The sequence below is a fragment of the Falco peregrinus genome, chromosome 14, assembly GCF_023634155.1.
Source record: "Falco peregrinus isolate bFalPer1 chromosome 14, bFalPer1.pri, whole genome shotgun sequence".
Taxonomy (NCBI): domain Eukaryota; kingdom Metazoa; phylum Chordata; class Aves; order Falconiformes; family Falconidae; genus Falco; species Falco peregrinus.
The window spans coordinates 18,316,054-18,335,593 of record NC_073734.1 but is presented as its reverse complement, the minus strand read 5'-3'; the positions used below and the strand labels follow the sequence as shown (position 1 = coordinate 18,335,593).

Genomic DNA, 19,540 nt, shown 5'->3' with positions numbered 1-19,540 from the left:
GGGTTTAGCGTGGCATATTTTAAGTATCCAACCATACTGAAGAAAAGGTGATTTTCTAGGTCTCTGCTATTTTTTTTATTTAGGTCTTTCCTCTTACAGATGCTGCTACAGAATTTTCAGATAGCTGCAAGTCTAAAAGACTTTGCCATGAAACTTAAGACTGCTTGCTATTAAATACAAAAAGCCTTGAATATTTTCATCTTGCACCTTTATGCCTTGGGTTAGAATTCTACAATGCTGCTGAACTAGCATAATAACTGATTCAAATGACAAACTTCATCTTCACAACCCCAAATAAGAACGATCAAAACAACTCTGAAACAAGAACACCTGAATTCTTGCCAGTGTCAAATACTGTACTTCAGATACTATGCATAAAACAGGTGGAAGAGGAACTTGTACTTTTTCAGTGCTGACTGTTGCCATTCACAGGTTACTTCCACCCCACTTCACCGGTATGGAAATGCGGCGGACATGCTTCTACTCAAAGTTTCCTTTCTTTTTGCAGGAGTCCAAGACAAGGGATAATAAACTTTGTATTCTGGAAAAGCCAAATAAAAAAACCCACACCAAACCCAACACACAAAAAAAACGAAACCAAAAACCCCACCAGATTTCTGAAACACATGAACCCCACTTACACGAAGAAGTTACTTAGGTCAAGACAGCTCGTGATGGTGCTCAACCTCTAGGCCAAAAAAGGTGAAGCTAAACCGATATAAAAAAATACTCCTTTTCTCCAGAGGGACTGGGATAATTTGTTTCCCTAACCTGGGATACAAATCAGGCCGAAGGGAAAGACTGTACCGTGTGATGGAAATAAAAGACAATACCTTCTTTGGAATGAGGTTGTTCAGAAATGCTGAGTTAACCTCATCAGAGAGGCACAGGGGTGACATAAGCAGCCCACTCCCCTCATTGTATGAGTTTTCCATAAATAAGTCGCTTTCATCACTGCTGGAGAGTTCTTCCCATTCATCATCAGAGGGATCTGAAAACAAGAGACAGACTTGTAAATATAACAGCACTCATGCAATAGGTATTCTACTTCTCAGTTATACAGGTCTCCACCTCTTGGTTTAGGAGTCTTTAAGCTCTTGCACTCTAATGAAGTCCACAGAAACCAAGTGCCATCAAGCCACAGTTCTAAAATATTATACAGCTTTTGTTTAAATTGTTTTATTTAATTTTTTTTAATTTATTTTTATATCCACTCAAGCAACAAGTATTCTTGTAGGACAGGTCTTTTGTACACAGGTACTTCATTTTCTGATACTAACTATGCTTACTTAAAGGTATCAAAAAAAGTATAGAGAAACATTTAATAAACTGTTCACTAAGATTTTAACTTGGATTATACCATTTTACTTTCTGAGGTAGATTCCAACATGCAATTACACCAGTTTAACTTCTTTATTAACTGCAGTTGGTTTAGAGCAACTGTTTTCTCAGGCAATACTGAAGCCACAGACAGATGACCTCTAACTGGGCTGGATAAAGATGTTACTGTCTCCACAGCAAGGCCAGTTGAAAGGAAATGATGACAGCAAAACAAGCCAAAGCAAGCCAGATCATCTCTGTTAGCCATTTCAGACAACACATTTTAAGTAAATTAAACTAGGTTTATAGTTATAAACCTGAACTAGGTTTATACTTAACCTGATTTACTCTACTAGCTGATCTGTAAGAGCAGACACGGCGAGAGGGGTTGAGGTTGTATTACCAGCAGGCACTGCCACTGTAAACTGAATAATCTGTTCATGGCTAAAGACAGACTTGGCCTGACAAGCACAACCTAAGTCCATCATTTATATTTAAACTGATAGAGCCTCATCCCCAGGGTTTACACTGATTTATCTAAAGTTGTTTTAAACCTGGTTACATTTTAACTGGTGTGGCACTGGTGTTTACAAAAGTCCTAAGTCTACAGGTTGGACAGAACCTCCTCACTGACAGGTGAAAGCTCTGCCCGCACACACAGATCAGGGTATTTAACCACTGTGAGAAAAAAAAAACATATTCACCCCCAAGTAATTTTGTCCGACAACACAGATTTAATGTGAGATCTACGTGGTGTAGTGACTACAGAAACAGCCATGCACTTTTTCTGTGGCCAAAGGTAAATTCATTCACTTAAAATACAGCAAGAAGGGTCTAAATGAATGCATTTCACCTGCACTGTGCAGCAGCTTAAGAATTTGATGACTACTCTCTGTCCAATGCAAATAATTCATCAGGCTGTGGCAACTTGCATCACATGGACCTCTTCTTTTGCTTATGGCACTATCGAATTAATTCTACAGCCATAATTTGCTGGTGTTAATAGCATTTGCACGAAAAAACAGTTGTATTTTATGCTTTACCCACCCACAGTAGCAACAAGCCTGAGAACAAAGCAAACATCCCTCCTTTCAGTCAGTTTCTTGCTTCTTCTAAATAAATTCCATCTGCATCTTTACAAAGCAAAGAAAGAAACCTCCTTGAAAACTAAATGATAACTATATAAGCTGACCATGCAATTCAGCAACAATAAAGACAACAGCCGTCGTACATTCACAGTGATTGCCCAGGGCAAAGCAGGAACCGGCTCTAGAACATTAGTCCGTAACTAACGTCAGGTTTTTTGCAACATTCTCGGAAATACAGAGGCATTTCCATTGGCAATCCCATCTTAACTAGCACTGGTAACCTAAGAACTACAGACTGGACAGCAATGCTGGAGTCTCCCGCCTTCCATCCCGTGTCCCTGTTATGGGGAGAGGACTCCGCTTCTTCCAAATGTCGGCCAGTAAAATGTGTCTCTTGCCAGCCTCGTTGTTTCCCTCAGTTCTGTGGCAAGCCAAGTGTTTCCATGAACTCAGCATAATGGCTAAAGCTATTTTAGTCCTCAAATAACTCGAAAATTAAATGAACAGCTGCCTCTGGATTCCTCTTAATTTCTACAGACTATGTTTCTGTCTGCCCATGAATGGGTAAAGCACTGTAGTGAAATGCAACACAATCAACCTTACATTACACTGAGTGAATGGCAGAATATGCAGCTTATCCACAAGAGATTTTCCAATTAAAGGGGAGAGCTTATGAATTACAGCTCATTAGATGAGAAAAGCAGTTATGAAAGGAGCTTCATATACTAGGTACAGAATTTCCTTGCACTGTAAGAGGGGGAAAAAAAAAATCACCATTGGGAATAAGTGGGTATTACTGTGGATTTTATTAGAACCTGAAAGATTTACACAGAAAGTTATCTACTACACAATGACATTTGCATCAGGCTTACAAACTGTAGTAGCAATTAAAAGTTTTCAGTTTTGGAGGGGTTTAATGTGGGATTAGTTTTGTTTGGTTGTTCCTAGGTTGTTTTTTTTTAAACAGAATTTGAGAATCACTTATTTTTTTTCCTGAAGATTAGGAGAAAAGCTATCAAAACTGAGTATCAAAGTTTATAAAAGATACTCTGTATCTATTTCCTACTCTCTCCAGAGAATCACAGCCTTCCTTTCTCCTCCAAAAAAAATCTTAATCTAGACAGAACTCTGAACAACCTAAACCTGCATTGTTGCCAAAGCTGCATACAAAAGCTCTCTCTCCTCCTTTCACAACACCTGTAGTATCAAAACTAAATCAAAATTACAAGATTTATCTGCTTTAAAAAAAAAAAAATTGTTCCCCCTGTCCTGCAATAAGATTCACACCCATATTGTTTCAGATGAACACTCAGACCGCGCTTTAACTGAACAAAGCATTTGCTGCAGTACTTTTTAGGAAATACCTCTTCAGCACAAGTGCTTTGTTTGTTTGTTCTTAAATGTTGGCACACGTAGTATCATGCAAAAAAAAAAAAAAGTAAGCAACAGAAATAACTTAAAATGAGAAAAAAACCCACTTAAATTATAAATTAGAAACCAATGTGACCCCCAGATGAGGGTATCTGGGACCATAGTAAGTCTATGTGTGTTTGCCCTTAAAAGCTAAGATCACCAAACAGCAAACTAAACATGACCTATTCCAGAAACAAATGCATCACCAACACTTGCAATGAAAAGAGATTCCTACAGACCTTCACTGCAGCACATATTAACAATGATTTCCAGAGCAGTTTGCTGAGCCATCAGTAAAGCTGTCACTTCTTTCAGTTCCCACTTATCAGACTAAAAAATAAAAACAAGAGCCAAATTTAATATTGTAAAACATTTCAGTGCAATTTAAAGCACCCAAGCTGTCAGTTAAAAACTACAATCCAGCCATTTCCTCTCCCATCCTACACCAAAATTTTTTAAAAAAAAGAACCACCACCCACACAAGAGGCATTATCTATCATCCTTCTGCTGGATGTTTCAGAACAAATTTTACCACCTTCAAGAAATGCCACCTGCATTAAAGTTGTAACAGAAAAGTATTTCTGTTACTCTTTTCATGTACACAACAGTGAATGCATTTGTTAACCCCTGAGCCACCTTCACCCATGACTGAACAGTTACAACCATTAAAAATCTCACTCGCCTTATGCAGAAATCCCTGCAGTAGCTACAGCAAAAAGTGTCAGATAAGCTTACACCTTCCCACTAGAGGAAAAAAAATGGAAATGCACTTTCCTGATGGGCTGTGCAACTTGACCACACTGGAAAAAGTTGTGCTGAAGTTCTCCAAGTTCATCTTTTAAGTTTTAGCTAAAACAGTCAAGCTATTTGGGATTTAGGATTAGTGATACTCATAGGTAGTTTACTATGAGTATTTGGTTCATTTGGTTCATTTGGTTCAGCCAAATGCACTGAGCTGTCCAAGAGCCAGCCAGACACACTTACTGGAAGAAGATCTGAAATGTCATTTTCTCTCCTGACTTTTCCTTTTGGTATTTCTTCCATGTCATCATCTTCACACAAAACACAGTTGTCTGTAACATGACTCATATTTTCCTCTGTTTCTGCCTCCGTAGCAAGTTTTAACCTGTTTTTTTCAGCTTCATTCATACAAATAATTGTTTCACCAGCATCTATCGCTAACGATTCTGAAAAAATCTTCAGGATTGCATTAACCATGCTTCCCAGGCTGCCTGGTGGAATGGTATCCTTGATATTCCAGACAGTACCTAAACATGAGATAGTTGAAACATTAAATATATTCAAAATACTCAATTCCCAGCTCTGTAATAGCCATGTATTTTTTAAGGACACAGCCTCCATTGCTTACAATATTCAGTGCTTATATTTCAGTATGAATGTTCCAAGTCTTTTCTCTACAGACTTCTATTTTTTTCTGTTTAGCATTTCATATATTCATCTGTAGTAACTACGTTATGCCCACATCTTAAGCTTAAGTAAATTTCAGCACGTAAGTATACACAGAGTATTTGTGGAGTGACCCTGGTGACACGTTTTACCTGTGATAATAAATCTACATGATAGAACCATTTTCTAAGGATTCTCAAAATTAATTTATTACACTCCAGTATCAAAAAATCACACCATGGTTAAGCATTTGAGGTAGAAAGAACACAAAGTAGAGAATGAGGTAAAAATCCGCACCTATTAAGATCAAAATAAATTCCTTACTACTTATTATTGACTCATTTCATTGTTGAAAACCAAATGAACAGTTAAAATGAGTTATCGCACTAAGCAGCTACTGAATTCAGAATGAAGCATTTAAGGCAGTTTTAAAACTACTTGCAAATATCTGGTCACTCCAAAACACAACCCCAAAAGGCAGAAACAACCTCATGAACCACCTATACAGTCTTTTTGACGATCTGATGACCAGACTGTAACAGAGAAGACTAAGACTTCTCCTTCCCACCCTGCTTTACCAGCCATGCTCTCCATCACAAAGCAGTGAACGCCCTCGAGCACTGTACCTGCTATCAGTGTTCTCAGAAGGATATGCTTCATTGTGCTCTCTGGACACAACATGACAGTTTCCAATACTTGTTGTGCAGAAGCATTAAATGAAGAAAGAAGATCTGGATTATCTTCCGTCACTGCTTGCAAGCAGTTTGCTGCAGCAAACAACAACAAAGATAATTAACAAACCCAACAGTACCTTCCACTCTCCTAATGAAAAAGCATTATCTTCCTGAAAGCTGGAGTAATAAAACACAGGCACAGGAAAAAACATTTCATGTAGCATCATGTTGTAATGGCACGATGCTGTCCTTCACAAACTGTGTTTTAGATTAAAAGACATTCTATGCCAAACCTGTACACAAAACAGACGAGGACAGTACCACATCAGACATGGGACTAGCTGTATTAATTGTAAAGGTGAAGTAATGCTAAGGCAGGTGCATTATGCACAAAAGAAAAAAAAAAAGGCATCTTTAAATCCTGATCTTCTCTTTTTACCACTTACCTACTGAAATAGCCAGATCCACATTCGTGGAAAATTTCTTCATGTAATGTAACACAGCCTCCAGACATCCTTCTTTATTGAATATGTATACTGCAGTATTGTTGCATTCACTAGTGCACAGAAAAGATTAATAACACTTTTCCCAGGAAAAATTACTGTAACAACATTTTAAGTAACATGTACTCACTGTTACTCACATTTTAAACACCTCCCTAAGAACTACACATTAGTCAAACAGCTATTCTTTGTTTATCGAGGTTATGATCAACTCTATATAAAATGGAAAGAGAAGCTGCAAGACCCTGGACACCTTTGAGGAAAGCTGCCTTCTGCCAGCTGCTTCCTCACAGAGAGCTGATTTGGGAGCCTAAGTACAGTCTCATGCAGACAGAGCCAGCCAGAGTGTGAAAGGCAGCTTACAGCTGTGGGCTCCAAGCCAGCCCAGGGCTTTCCGCACCCGTGGAACACTACATCCACAAACCCACCAACAACAGAGCGGGCTGTTGCCTTTCACATTAATACCGACTTACTCCAGAAAATGACTGCTCTTAACATTCAGAAATGCATGCTAAATCAACGCTAAATATGACATTTACCTTAATTATCTAATAGTGAGATTTGTATTTCTTCAATTTTTTACAGCTCTTCCCATTTTTAAACTCATATATTGATAAAAGACAAATTCAAATTGAAAAAGCATAGGACCTAACTAGCTACAAGGGTCTTCAAAAATTTACTTCTGAAAATATTATGTCTCAGCATTAATACCGGCCCAAATTTTATCAGTGCCAAACTTAGCAACTAAGTCAGCAGTTCATGGTTATTGTCACAAAGTTCAAAATACTAAAGTGATTTATAGCACACGTAACAATTTAGTTCCTGTTTCAAAGCACTTATGTCTACAAAAGCAGTAATAAAAATGAAAGCAAAACATTGTTGAGTCAAGAGTTACAAAGGGTCATGTATTCTGTGTAAGGTGCCAAGCAAGCAATCTCTCTACTGTTCTAGATTCCAATTCCTAAAAATAAAAACACAGTTTACAAATAAGGCCTCAAGTCAGCAGCCATACCATACAGCCACAGAGGCAGCTCCACTGAAATACTGTATAGTACAAAATTCTGTATGGACCAAAGTGTATAATGACACAGAGCCATTACAAAACAAACAACACAACATTCAAGGAGAACTTTCGGAAAAGCTTTGCATCACTTCAACGTTTATAGCCATTTCTGTATTAATAGTGTTGCCATTTCTCTTCCTTCACCTGGTGTTTCCTGTGTAAACTACTAATTGAACAATTCACATTCTTTCTCACGTACTTAAGTAATTTGTGTCAGTGCCTCAGTCCCTAAGGCACAGTTTCTCCAAACATTTAGTATCAACTTTTGGGATGACATGCAGAGGGAGAAAGCAGTACAAGAACTCGTCATATTCCCAGAGCACAGCAGTCCACTGATCAGAATTTCATTTCTTCCATCTCCCGTATCATGACAAGGATATACAGGAACTACATGCGAGATCCTACAACCCAAACTGTACCGCAGACTATGACAGAACACGTTCAGAAAACTGTATCAGAATTTTAGATGAACAACCAACAGAAAAAATAATTTTGTCACTCTCCTAAAACTAATGACCAACTTTGTGCACTTTTAGAATCCTTCATTTACAGAAGTAATTTATGGTAGAAGATAAACTTGTATTTCAGATCAAATGAGGGCTTGCCGTTTATTAAAGGCAAGTGTAAGAGCAACACAATCAGAAATCAGAATCAGCAGCCAAATACATCTTCCCATGCAAGGAGAGTCATTTCTTTTCTGCCTCAATTACCATGCTCCTTTGCAGTAACAATTTAATTTACCTCTTCCAGAAGGCCAGTGTTTACACAGCACTTACCATACATTCCACAGCAAATTAATAGCTTCATTGGCTATGTCTTCAACATAATTTTTGTTCGTCTCTCTGCATTTCTTTGGAGAGAGCTGGTTAGCATCTAGTCCAGTGCTACACTACAACCAAAAAGAGAACCAGGGTTGGGAAATAAACAAGCCAAGAAGAAAAGCAAAACCTTAAAATATAAGCAGCAGAGTGAATGGAGCGATCTCTCATGAAGTGTTTATTACCAGAAAACCTGACTAGTTTCCTACTCTCTGTGAAAACTGGGCCACAACAGAATCATATCATTGGTAACTTTTTTCTCTTGAAGAAAGACTCTTGTAGGACTTGCTTTGCATTCCGTAGTCCGCAGACGCAATTTTGTTATAAAGAAATACTTAGCAATTTTAGAATTTGAAATGCTGTTTCTTGCTAATACAGTCTGTATGCAATTTTCAACAGTTCTTTCTAATCACAAAGATTAATTCAGCTAATAACTTGCTGTGCATTACAATAATGCTATTACTCATATTTTAAAATGGGGAAGAAACATACAGAAAATGATGGTATTGCTCAAGGCTGTTCATACAAAGACAGCAGGTGACAGAATTCAATGCAATTTCCAAACTGCACTGCAACACCTGGACCAAACAAAGAATAGGTATTCAGTACAGAGTATTCTACAATAGCAGTAACTACCCAACTGTAAATCCAAGCTTTCATTTAGACAAAATTACTTACCAAGAAAACCTCACTAGAATAATGCTGCAACATAAACGATGGATCTGGATCTTGACTGACAGAATAGACTTGTCTTGACTGATGTTCCAGACCCAAAATCTCCAGACCATTTATGCAAAAATCATCCTAGGCAGCAAACCTCACCATGGACCCAAGTTAGCAGGTCAGGAGGCAGGAGCAAGTGGTTTGAAATCTCTGGAATGATTTTTGTACTGTTAAACCTACTGAAACATTCCTTGAAAAGATCTTTCAAATATCTTATCTTGATATGAGCTACAAAACTAGAGCTGTCTTTGAAAATGGAGTAATTCAATGGCTAGATCAGTTTTAAAATCAGAATAAAACCAAAACACACCTCTTTCAGAAGTGCAACAAGGGGTGTCATGATATCTTTTGTCACCATGTCATCACAGACTTCAAATCCTCCACAAGCACTCAGATTTCTGTGGGGAAAAAAAGTAAATGCTTTGGATCAGATACAATACTTTCCAGGAATTTAAAAAAAAAAAATACTTTCTGTATTATTCTTCTCTAAAGGTTATAGTACTTCTTGTTTAAAAATCCACCCGCTTCATGAGTAACTTTAGTCTTCCACCTTCCTGCCATAAATAAAATTTTGGTGTTAGGAAACAAACAATTATTTTCAGTTATTTGTCTAGCATAACTAGAAAGCTTATCTGTCCTAAAACACAACTTCTGTTAGGTATTACTCAGCGTAAGATACAACATGAATGTTAACAAGTATTAGCATTAGATTTTTGTACAAATAAAGCAAGCTGTAGGTCTGATCACAAAACACCAACTCAAAATTATGCTGCTGAGTATTTACAAGTTTCTCAAAGAGCCAGATATGTGCATTCTCTAACTAACCTATCACTCCTGAAGTGTTACCAAGACGCAACATGCCGTATTAACAGTGTTCAATTTTTCTGTGTTTCTTCATACTACTGCTTATTTTTTTCTTAAGATAAGGATCGAAAGCAACGCATTCCACTGAGAGTAGACAAAACGGTAGTAACTAATTTAAATCCCGCTCCTGACATTAAAGTTTCATGGCAGCCTACTGGAGTGAGAAAAGCCCCTCTCTCAAGGACTTTTGACTAATGTAGGTATACTTACCCAAAACGGAGTTAAAGCAAGAGAGGCTGGCATTCAAGCTCACAGCTTTTAACAGCAAAACCCTACTCTTCTTTACCATACCAGGAATACCTCATTCTAACTGAGTATTATCGATTGCTTACCGAAGAGCACCTGCAGCTGTCTCACGAACAGCTAAACTGTGATCCATCAACAATGGTCCTAAACACCGGACAACATCTCTCTGCAAAAAGGCTGGGATTACATGCTTCTGCTGCAACAGCTTGGAAATGCTGGCACAGGCATACTCTCTCACTTCAGCACTTGGATGCTGCAGCTGTGGAGACACAAACAGGGCAGATCAGGGGCAAAGGTAGCTGGAAGTTTTTATTGAGTTAAAAGATTGATCTGCCTTTTTGCTTCGTAGGCCCAGCACTATAGCTCCTGTTTTACTGCTCCTGAATGGAATCAAGAGCCTTTAACTTCCATGGAAGTTCATAAATCTTTTCAATCTTTTCCTGGGTTATGCATGTCAGCTATACGACTAGACAAATACTGAGTGTTTAGCAAGAGCCATAGTTCAGACACAGGTTTGACACTAGCTGGCACTGGTGAGACCTCACATCTAGTTCCCATCTAGTTCCCATTACCATGTGCTGAAAAAAATGGACAAAGGGGGGGGGGGGGGGGGTCGGGAAACACCATCAAGGAAGTGTAACAGACATAACATGCCACCATAAAGACAAACTAAAAAACCAAAAAATACAGGAAAACACAATAGCCTCTAGATTAAAAACATCTATTTAAAGACAAGGAGCAAGTGCTCTCTGCATCCACAAGACAACACTGACTTGTGCTTTAACAGAAGTTCAGGTGAGATGTAAGAATTGGATACCATAAAAATAATAAAACAGCTGAAGTGCCCATCCTGGAAGGTCATGGTGTTTGCTGAAAATCTAACAGGAAAGATAAACATCTGCTGAAGAGCCCAGTGGAAAGCGTGGGACATCCGATCCTGCCTCACTGAAACTGACAGAGGTCTCCCCATTTATCCTCACCTGTGCGACTGTATTCATATTTTTTTAAGCCTAACCAGGTTAGTCCAGAAGAACAATCAAGCAGTGATTTGTTCAATGAGTTCAGTTAGTTGAATCGCACAAAGGGGATTTATTTACTTAAATGGAAACAGATTTTTACTTCTGATTCTAAAGTCACATGCACAGGAGGAGGTTTAAACTAGTTTTCATCTGTAATACTTAAACCAAACCCAGCAACGCGGCCAGCCAGTGGCCAAACCCAGTTATTCTCAGCATTTCTTATCAGTTATTTCTCACGTCTAGCTCCAGAACTCATCGCTCTGGCTACCTACAGGAAGCCGCTCCAGCCGAGCGGACCGAGGACAAGCACTGCACGGGCCCCTCGGAGCCCCCCCTGGGACGGGGGGCACAGAGCAGTCCCCGCGCTGCCCCCGCCCCTCTGAACCGGCCAGGAAGGTGAGAACGAGAGGCCGGACGGGGCGCTGGGGCGAAGGCAGCAGCCGCCCCTCCCCGCCCAGCCGCCGGCGGGCGCAGCCGTGACGCCGGGGAAGCGACGCGGTGGCGGCAGGAGGGGCGGGCGGCCCCGGCTGCTTCCCGCGCCCGAGAGCGGGCGGCCCCGCTCCCGGTCCTTCGCCCGCCACCTCGCATCACCCCCGCCGCGGGCGCAGCCCCGCAGGGTCGGAGCTGCCCCGGTCCCCGGCGGGGGTGGGGGTGGGGTGCCGCGCCGAGCCCGCCCCCGCCCCCCCCCGCACCTTCTCCAGCAGCTCCGCCGCCGGCTCCTCCTCGGGGCCGCTCTCCCCGTCGCGGCGCGGCTCGGGGCCGGCGGGGCAGAAGGCGGCCCGGCGGAACCGCCGCGCCCGGCTCTTGCCCATGGCTCCGCGGCCGCCGCGCCGCTCGGCGCCGGCGCACCCAGCACCCACGTGTGCGCCCCCGCGCAGGCGCCGCCCCGCCCCGGGCCCGCCCCACCGCGCCCCGAGCCGCCCGCTCGCTGCCCGGGGCGGGCACGGTGGAGCGGCAGCCCCGGCACGGGCCCCGGGGGCACGGAGCGGGCCAGCACCTCCAGCGAGGGCAGCCAGACGAGCCCCCCCGCCGTCCCGGACCGCAGGCGGCGGCCCGCCGCGGCCGAGCACAGGGTGCCGGCTCCGGGTGCAGCCCCGGGGCAAAGACTCACACGAGATACAACGTCGAACGAAACGGTTTCCTCTAAAAGCACTTACAGAACCAGGAACGACCTGTAGGATGGAAAACGGGAAGGGCTTTCTCTCTGGTGTCAGTGTCTTAGATTATATGAACCACATCAAATACAGGAAATGTTGGTCCGGTACAAAAGTTACAGACTTTCAGCTATAAACTTCTGAAGTTCTTCTTGTGTTCGTTTGAGATCTGTATTTGCACAGTACAAAAGAAAATAACATCCGTTTATACAAAGAATTTATTTTATACACATTTACCTACAAAATATACAGCAGTTAAAAATAATAGATGGGCAGAAGACTTACTGGAAAAATTACAGGAGATAATTGTTAATGTCTCAACTGACAAAGTTACATCAATAGGCTCCTTTAAAAGCCAGTCTACCTCATAGCAGGGAGTTACCAAAGCTGTGACCACTTTGCAGATTTAGTCAATTAAAAGAGTCTGAAACAATTAAAAAGGCACCTTGAACAACTTAAAACTCTTAAAACTCTTTAACAGCTTTAGCTATTCAAAAGCTACGCTTTATGCGTATAACATCCACACCTTGTTTTTAACACTCTTAATAACAAATGTTATTTTATTGTGGCACTCTGTTTTCTTTACCAAATCTTAGGTTATACATTTGCAATACTAGTTTCATATTCAGACTATCACTGCATAAAAATCCACTCAGAATGGTCAGGTGGACTTAAGATACAGTACAACCTTACAAGCGGGAACATACAAGCATATTTAAGACAACTTTTAAAATATTAAAGTATTAAAATATTAAAATAGCAGTGTTGTGAACCAGATCAAACAAGGAGCGATGTATGACCACAATGAAAGTGGCTGGTGCGCTATATACACAACTTGACAAATGTGATCCTCGATATGTAGGCAAAGTTTTAAACAGTAAAACCAGTTTTCTCCAGCACAGACAGTCTTTCTGCAAGCCTTCCAACCAGATCCAAAAAGAGTGACCAGGAGACAAGGACAGCTGTAATGAGTAAGTGTGCTAATAAAACATCATGGGAATGGTAAGTATTCCTTTCAATATTGTTCATGAGAACAAAAAAAAAAAAAAATCATACAGCAAATATTACTTCTTTTTCTGAACATTGGCATCAATCCACTATTTACAAGCTTACAAACACACATAACACAAATGAGGTTTGATTTTCAAGTTCAACTTCATAGCTGATTAACATACTCCACCTGTATGTTCTGTTCTAGCTGAAGTAAAAAAGTGACAGTAATACTGAAAAAGAGGTAATCGGAAGTAGCAAAAGCAGTGATAATATGATAACAAAGAATTTGGATAAATAGTCAAGAAAGTAATATTGCACACTTTGACTGTCAACTGTGTAAGACTTGCACTCCCAGGCAGTGACAACCAGTCCTGTTTGTTTTTTTGCTGTCATACTACCTTAAAAAAGGTCATTTTTGGTTTCCATGGCAGTGGAAAAAACTGAAGGAAGAGAGCCCTTATTGAACATGAGGCCTAGGTTTCAAAATTAACTTTCCAGTCTGCAAGACAGAAAAAAAAAAATTAGAGCCTGAAAGTTGAGCCCAACAACTGCACTTCAAGTTCAATTTTGCAGGCTAAGTTTCAAACGACACGTAGAACAATCGTAAGTATTCTACATTCCAGTTTTACAGATAGACAGAATTCATTAAGTCATATACAAGTGCTGTTCAGAGAAAAAAATATGCCTTTTCAAATTAGTTGCATTTTTTTAAAAAACAAGGTTTAGGCAATGAACCACTAAGACTTACATCATCACAGGACATATTATATTCTGCCAAAACAGTTCTACATCGGGCTGCAATACTGTGTGGACTGTGTCAAGGAAAGCAGCTAACACTTGTACACAGAGTAAATAAAATTTGAAAAAGTATTAGCACAGGCTTCAGTAACAATAGTAACTACAACAAACACGACTGAAGGATACATTGATGGTGCCACCACTCTTTTATGTATTCCAGCAAAGAACAAGCCTATTAGGGTAATACAGCTAATTGTGAAAAACGGGTGATTCCAAAGTGATGTGAAAAATGACACCTAGGAAAGAAAGCAGATTAGTGCCACTGTTCACTTTCTAAAACATACAGAAAGTTGCTGCGTAATTCACTTAGCAAAAAAAAAAAATAATAAAAAAAATACTGCTCCTAGCCATTTCTAAGTACTTCTGAAGAATTCTTTAGGTAAGCATTCAAGGTGTAGCATTTAGGTAGGCACTGTCCCAGGACATATTCCATATTCTACAACAATTCCAGACAGCTTGAGAGCTTAACCAAAAACAATCTCCCAGCTTCATGGGAGAGCCACCTTTAGCCTTTTAGTTTTCAATATACTATACCGTTCAACTGCAGCACCAAGGTCTGAAACAAGACTACATTTGAGATTAGCTTGATCTTTACCTTTTGTGTCTCCGGGTCTATTAACCAGTTCCAAGCACCAGTTGCTGTGCAGACTGATACTACTATCAGAATCACTGATAAAGAAAAGAACAAGAGTCATAAACAGTATCCTGACTCCTATTAAAAAGTATTTTTTTCATCAGCTCTTAAGCATTTATTTCTTCTCCCACTTCTGAAGGAAGAAAAGCTTCTACTTGGAAGGTAGCAATGAAAACAGGCAAAGAAACTTCTATTATGGGAAACCATAAAGATTCTGTACAAGTTTCCTGGACAGGACTAGTAGGTACCAAAATCTAAATTGTGTCAAGTAGAAACATCCTGATGCTTTGAAGAAACAGAAGTTTCTAAAATAACACGGTTAGCAAAAAAAGATGAGTTGGAAGACTTGAGTTAGGAGTTGTACTAAATGTTCAGTATGCTATTTGAGCTTATGCAGTCTGGGCAACAGAAATGCAACACCATTAAATGGCAGAGCAGAACTAAAGTTGCAGTCCTGCTAGCTCTTCTACATAAGAAAAGCCTGAGGCATTGAGCACCAGCAGCTTCAGTGGTACGTCTAAATTTTGTTATGCTACCCCACCCCAACCAACACAATTACAAGCAAGGAAAGCTGACACAGAAAAAAACACAAAAGTTAAACAACATTCAGAAGGCATGTTGGCATTAGCACGTGAAGATTAACAAAAGCTTCTACACATCCAGAATGGCTTAGAAAGAATAATCAATTCACTGTAAATGGATAATACTAGATACATATCAGAGTAACACAAGATATTAGACTGATTTTGAGACTACAGGGGGTTGGGAAACAGGGGGTGATGGAAAAAGAAAACAGAACAAGTATAAAGGTAGAGAAAGCTTGTGTTCTATCGCACACCCATAAAGGCTTGCAGCTTTCAGTGGACATTTGGCAGATCTGGATGTTTTCTGTGGAGCTTGAAGTTCTGGATACAAATAAAGGCATTTACTGGGCCTGGGGGCGGAGGAGGAGGAGGAAAACAAAACACACCACCAAAAAAAAGACTTTAGGATCACAGGACAGAATCTGAAAACAAAACCCACATGCTCATGAAATACTACTTCCAGATTTGTAAGACTGCTATAATTTACTATGGAGTTGCATAACCCTTATTGATATTACAAAATTAAAACCAACATTAAAAAGTAATCCTAACTAGTTATGTTTTCAAAAGCAAGTTGGCAAAGACCTATCAAAAGCATAGAGCTTCTTCACTACATAAGTAAGTATTTTCTTCCCAGGATAACAGGAGGAAAAGTTAACATTAAGTACCCCGTTATAATTAAAGTAAAAAGTCCCTCTATTGTATGAATAACAACACTAGGAAAACAAGCAGTTAGGAAAAAAAGTTTGCCGATGAACACAATACTAGTGATGCAAACCTTTTTTAAATATGCTTAGAAGTTTCCAGTATTCTGTTGGGTTTTTGTAGTATATGACAGTAAACAGCAATTCTGGAAGCCAAACACATTCCTACAGTAGATGCACACAGGCTGGGCAGATCTACTCATAAATATCTGCTTCCACCAAATTGCTCTGAAACAAGGGGGCTTTGGGGGTGGGGGCTGGTTGGTTGTTCTTTGGGGTTGTTTTTTTGTTGGTTTTGCTTTTTAACTGGTCATTCCTCCACTTCCTTCATTTGAAATTAACCTCTTGCCCTCTTGGGAGGAAAGACACTACTCTATATGTTCTAAAAAATGTCTGCATTCTTTGAGTATGGAAACTTCAGCAGAATCTCACAACAAGAAAGCAGTCTATTTCCACCATGGACTACCGATCCCAAAGCTGGCAGCATATCTGTGGTATTTTTTGCCTTCCCTCCTCCTTCAAACTTGCCTGTTAGAGATGAGGTCATATTCTGCCCTTATGGCACACTGTTGCAACTTTTTCACCTCCGATTTTACAGGGTCTATCTCACCCATTCACACATAGTTCAAGTAACTATAGCAACTGTCTGGGAAGTCTGAGCCTTCAAAACAAAACCAACAAAAAGCCAAAGCAAAACAGAAATAAATACAACAGCTTACTGTCCCAACTATTTCCAGAATAATTCAGCCGTGAGCCAATTCAATATTGGCCTCATTTTTCTAATTCTGGCTAAAGTATTAGTCTGTTATATTGTATTACCTTGTTGCAGGGTGTTTGAAGGTATGCAACAGAAGTTTTAAGGACAGTTAAGCACAGATCTTTGTTTGGGCCAACACAAATCAAAGCCACACACTGGCAAATCTAAAAAACTTGCAAGACAGAAGAATCCTATTTATCCCTTGGAACATCAAACTTACTTCTCCAACGTCCTGTAGCTGGCTGCAAACATGCAATATATTCAGTAAGTCTTCTTTCAAAAGCTTTGAGATCTGGGAAGGATGTATATGAAGCATAATTAGATCATCTAGTTAGTCAAATCTTAATGTAAAAGATAAAAGGAATTCACTTTTCCTCTTTTCACACCCATTTCTTAAACTGGCAGAGAAAAGAAATGCAACAGTCATTTAGATGTAATAAAAACACAGCTGAAGTAGCTTCATACCACTTCAGCTAAAAAGTGCAATGGTGAAGTTACACTACATGCAGGAAACAGTCTCACTCACAGAAAAGAAAATCGATGTTCCTGAGAAATCAGAGTATTTTAGACATCTTTAAAACTACCAAGAGTTAGATTTAAAATAGCTTAAATAGCCCTTACACACAGGAGAAAAAAGTACAGGAGTCTTAAGTACATCAGGAAACAATTAAGTTCTATTACTATATAATGGTACTTTTAAAAGTTGGCCATTTGCCAACTGTTCAAGGGGTTATTTGTAGCAGCATGGCTTTGATGACTTTGTAGAAACTTAGTGCCATGATACATATATACACACACACAAAAAAACCCCAAAGAGAACACTAGCCCAATTATCTTGTTTTAATTTTTTTTTCTTTAAATAGATCTTCTTATTGCCATCATTCTCCCATGGTCTTTCCATTGAAATTGCTGTTAAATGCCATGCAGCATTTCAAGTTCGTGCTCCCCGAGTTGGTTTTTTTAAAAAAAAATCTTAGCTGTTTCACCTGAAGTCTGTTAGATTTAAGATTCTGTTCAAAAAGGTTAGTGTTTCGACAACATTTCAGTTAAAGCTAAAATACTACCTGGAGTTAAGTTTTCATTAGCATAAAATTAACTTTCAGCTAACATGTTTCAGTTCGCATTACTCTGGAAATGTTTTCCTTCAATTTGCAACTATTGCCAAATTATCTATCATAATAAAGCAATTAAAGAAAAAGATTAGAAGAAATATACCGATTATGATCATTAATAACGCAGTTTCCAAACTGTGCAGTTACTCCTAAGTGGTTTGCAGATGAATTAATGGGGGAAGATTACAGCATCTCGACTTCAGCCGCAAAACAGTTAACTAGTCTTAATTACTGCTAACAGCCTGGTAGTTATGGCCTCTGCTCCACCTCCCTTCTGGGGAAGCTAAACCACTGCCAACAATTGAAGCTAATTAACTGTTACCTGACTAGCACAAACCCCTACAAACTAGTCGCTGAAGTGGGAAGGGGAATATGAGGCACCACATGAAAACCTGCTGCTTGAAAAATAGCACCGTGTAGGCATAAAATCAAGCCATCGATAACACAGTTCTCGGGAAAACATTTGTTTGACATAGATAGAATTAAAAGAAAAGTCAGAAAAAATAAACCTTTCCAAAACCAGGAATTTGAAAGTTTTAACTTATTTTTTGATATCCATGTTCTAAGAACCTTCTCAGAGTTCATCACTTTGGCACCTGGCAGCTGTAACTAGCAGACCCCTACAGTTTGTACAGACATAGCAAGAACGGCGTAACAACGCCGGACTATCATTTTTTGTTGATGTGTCTACCTCCAGTATCTGCTACAAAACACCTGGTGTCAGAGACACTGATGCATTTTAAAAATCTCTACCAGTCTTATTTTTAGCCACTAAAATCTCCTTTCAGGGTTTTGACATCCTGTAAACCGTAACTTCAAAGAACTTGTAACCCAAACCATCAACGCTCTCAGACATGAGAGGGCTCTCTGAGGTCATGTTCTTCAAATGCAAGAGCTGCTTTGGCACAGCGCGATGTCTATGCCAGATGGGACTCAAAGCCGTAGGACATGCATTTCACGTAAAAACCCGTGAGCGGAGAACTAGTTAAAGCAGCACGAGCAGATTTTGACAAGCTAAACTCAAGAAGCCTTGTCGAGAACGGGTACCGACAAGGCTAAGTCCGCTGTGCAGCTCCCCCCTCCCCCGGGGAGGGAAGCGGCTGGCGGGGCCGCCACGGAGCCCCTCGGCGCAGGCCCTCCCGGCGGGCCCCGCTCCCCAGCCCCGCGGGGCGGCCAGAGAGCCTCGACAGCCCACCCCCGAGCCTCAAGATGCGGAGGTGGCGCCGGAGCCCCCACCCCAGCTCGCCTGTCTGGGCCGAGAAGGAGCGCCGGCCCAGGGAGCGCCGTGCAGAGGGAGCCGAGGCCTCCCGCGGCCGCTTCGCCCCCCTGAGGGCAGCGCCGCGCTGAGGCCCGCTCCAGAGGGACGAGGCAGCGCGCTCAGGCAGCCCAGGCACGGAACCAGAAGGTCCCAGCACGCCGAAGCAGCAGCTGCGAGCTCGCTCCGTGCCACCGCACTCACCCTCAGCCTGGTCCAGGGAGTTCATGGCGGGCGGGCGGAGGCAGCGAGCACCAGCCGTGCCTCCCGCTGCCCCGCAGCCACCCGCCGCCCGCTGCCCAGCCCGCCCCGCACACCCACCAGCCCTACAACAACGCCGCACCCTACTGGCCAGCCTCCCGCTCGCCACGCCTCCCGCAGCAAGCGCGACTCGCATTGGCTACCGGGAGG

General features: G+C 41.0%; 2 protein-coding genes across 7 annotated transcripts in view; both read right to left on the bottom strand.

Moving 5' to 3' along the window:
- The window catches only part of HEATR3 (HEAT repeat containing 3), a 22,842-nt gene extending 10,409 nt beyond the window's left edge, over positions 1 to 12,433 (bottom strand). The window contains exons 1-9 of one of the 4 annotated variants that reach the window (XM_055818688.1): positions 12,296 to 12,433; positions 10,206 to 10,378; positions 9,320 to 9,407; positions 8,245 to 8,357; positions 6,349 to 6,458; positions 5,855 to 5,995; positions 4,806 to 5,089; positions 4,061 to 4,151; positions 834 to 991 (exon numbers count right to left, since the gene is read on the bottom strand). In XM_055818688.1, the coding sequence (XP_055674663.1) occupies positions 834 to 991; positions 4,061 to 4,151; positions 4,806 to 5,089; positions 5,855 to 5,995; positions 6,349 to 6,458; positions 8,245 to 8,357; positions 9,320 to 9,407; positions 10,206 to 10,252 (1,032 nt within the window). In that variant the 5' untranslated portion in view covers positions 10,253 to 10,378; positions 12,296 to 12,433. Of the gene's footprint in view, positions 1 to 833; positions 992 to 4,060; positions 4,152 to 4,805; positions 5,090 to 5,854; positions 5,996 to 6,348; positions 6,459 to 8,244; positions 8,358 to 8,778; positions 8,865 to 8,964; positions 9,160 to 9,319; positions 9,408 to 10,205; positions 10,379 to 11,830; positions 11,992 to 12,295 lie in introns of those variants that run through there. The other 3 variants (XM_055818687.1, XM_027781586.2, XM_027781587.2) reach the window with 3 other exon arrangements.
- CNEP1R1 (CTD nuclear envelope phosphatase 1 regulatory subunit 1) lies at positions 12,333 to 19,463 on the bottom strand. 3 transcript variants are annotated; one of them, XR_003553002.2, is made up of 7 exons: positions 19,334 to 19,442; positions 16,983 to 17,054; positions 14,679 to 14,752; positions 14,210 to 14,319; positions 14,034 to 14,088; positions 13,684 to 13,784; positions 12,333 to 12,461 (listed from the first exon to the last, which is right to left on the bottom strand). XR_003553002.2 is itself a non-coding variant. In XM_005233844.4 (6 exons), the coding sequence occupies exons 1-6, from the start codon at positions 19,356 to 19,358 to the stop codon at positions 13,743 to 13,745; spliced, it is 378 nt and encodes a 125-aa protein (XP_005233901.1). In that variant the 5' UTR covers positions 19,359 to 19,463; the 3' UTR covers positions 12,493 to 13,742. The 3 variants fall into 3 exon arrangements, 1 of the variants encoding a protein (XP_005233901.1); XR_001226465.3 differs by lacking the exon at positions 12,333 to 12,461 and adding an exon at positions 12,493 to 13,254; XM_005233844.4 differs by lacking the exon at positions 12,333 to 12,461 and having other exon boundaries at positions 12,493 to 13,784; positions 19,334 to 19,463.
- Positions 19,464 to 19,540: the final 77 nt, after the last annotated feature.

What these genes read in the sequence shown, in the direction of transcription:
- CNEP1R1 (XM_005233844.4), bottom strand. Translation starts at nt 19,358, where the DNA reads ATGAACTCCCTGGACCAGGCTGAGG. An exon ending in AGCTACAGGACGTTGGAGAA is followed by an intron (nt 14,753 to 16,982) that starts GTAAGTTTGATG and finishes TTTCTTTATCAG; the next exon opens with TGATTCTGATAGTAGTATCA. An exon ending in TAGACCCGGAGACACAAAAG is followed by an intron (nt 14,320 to 14,678) that starts GTAAAGATCAAG and finishes TTTCTTTCCTAG; the next exon opens with GTGTCATTTTTCACATCACT.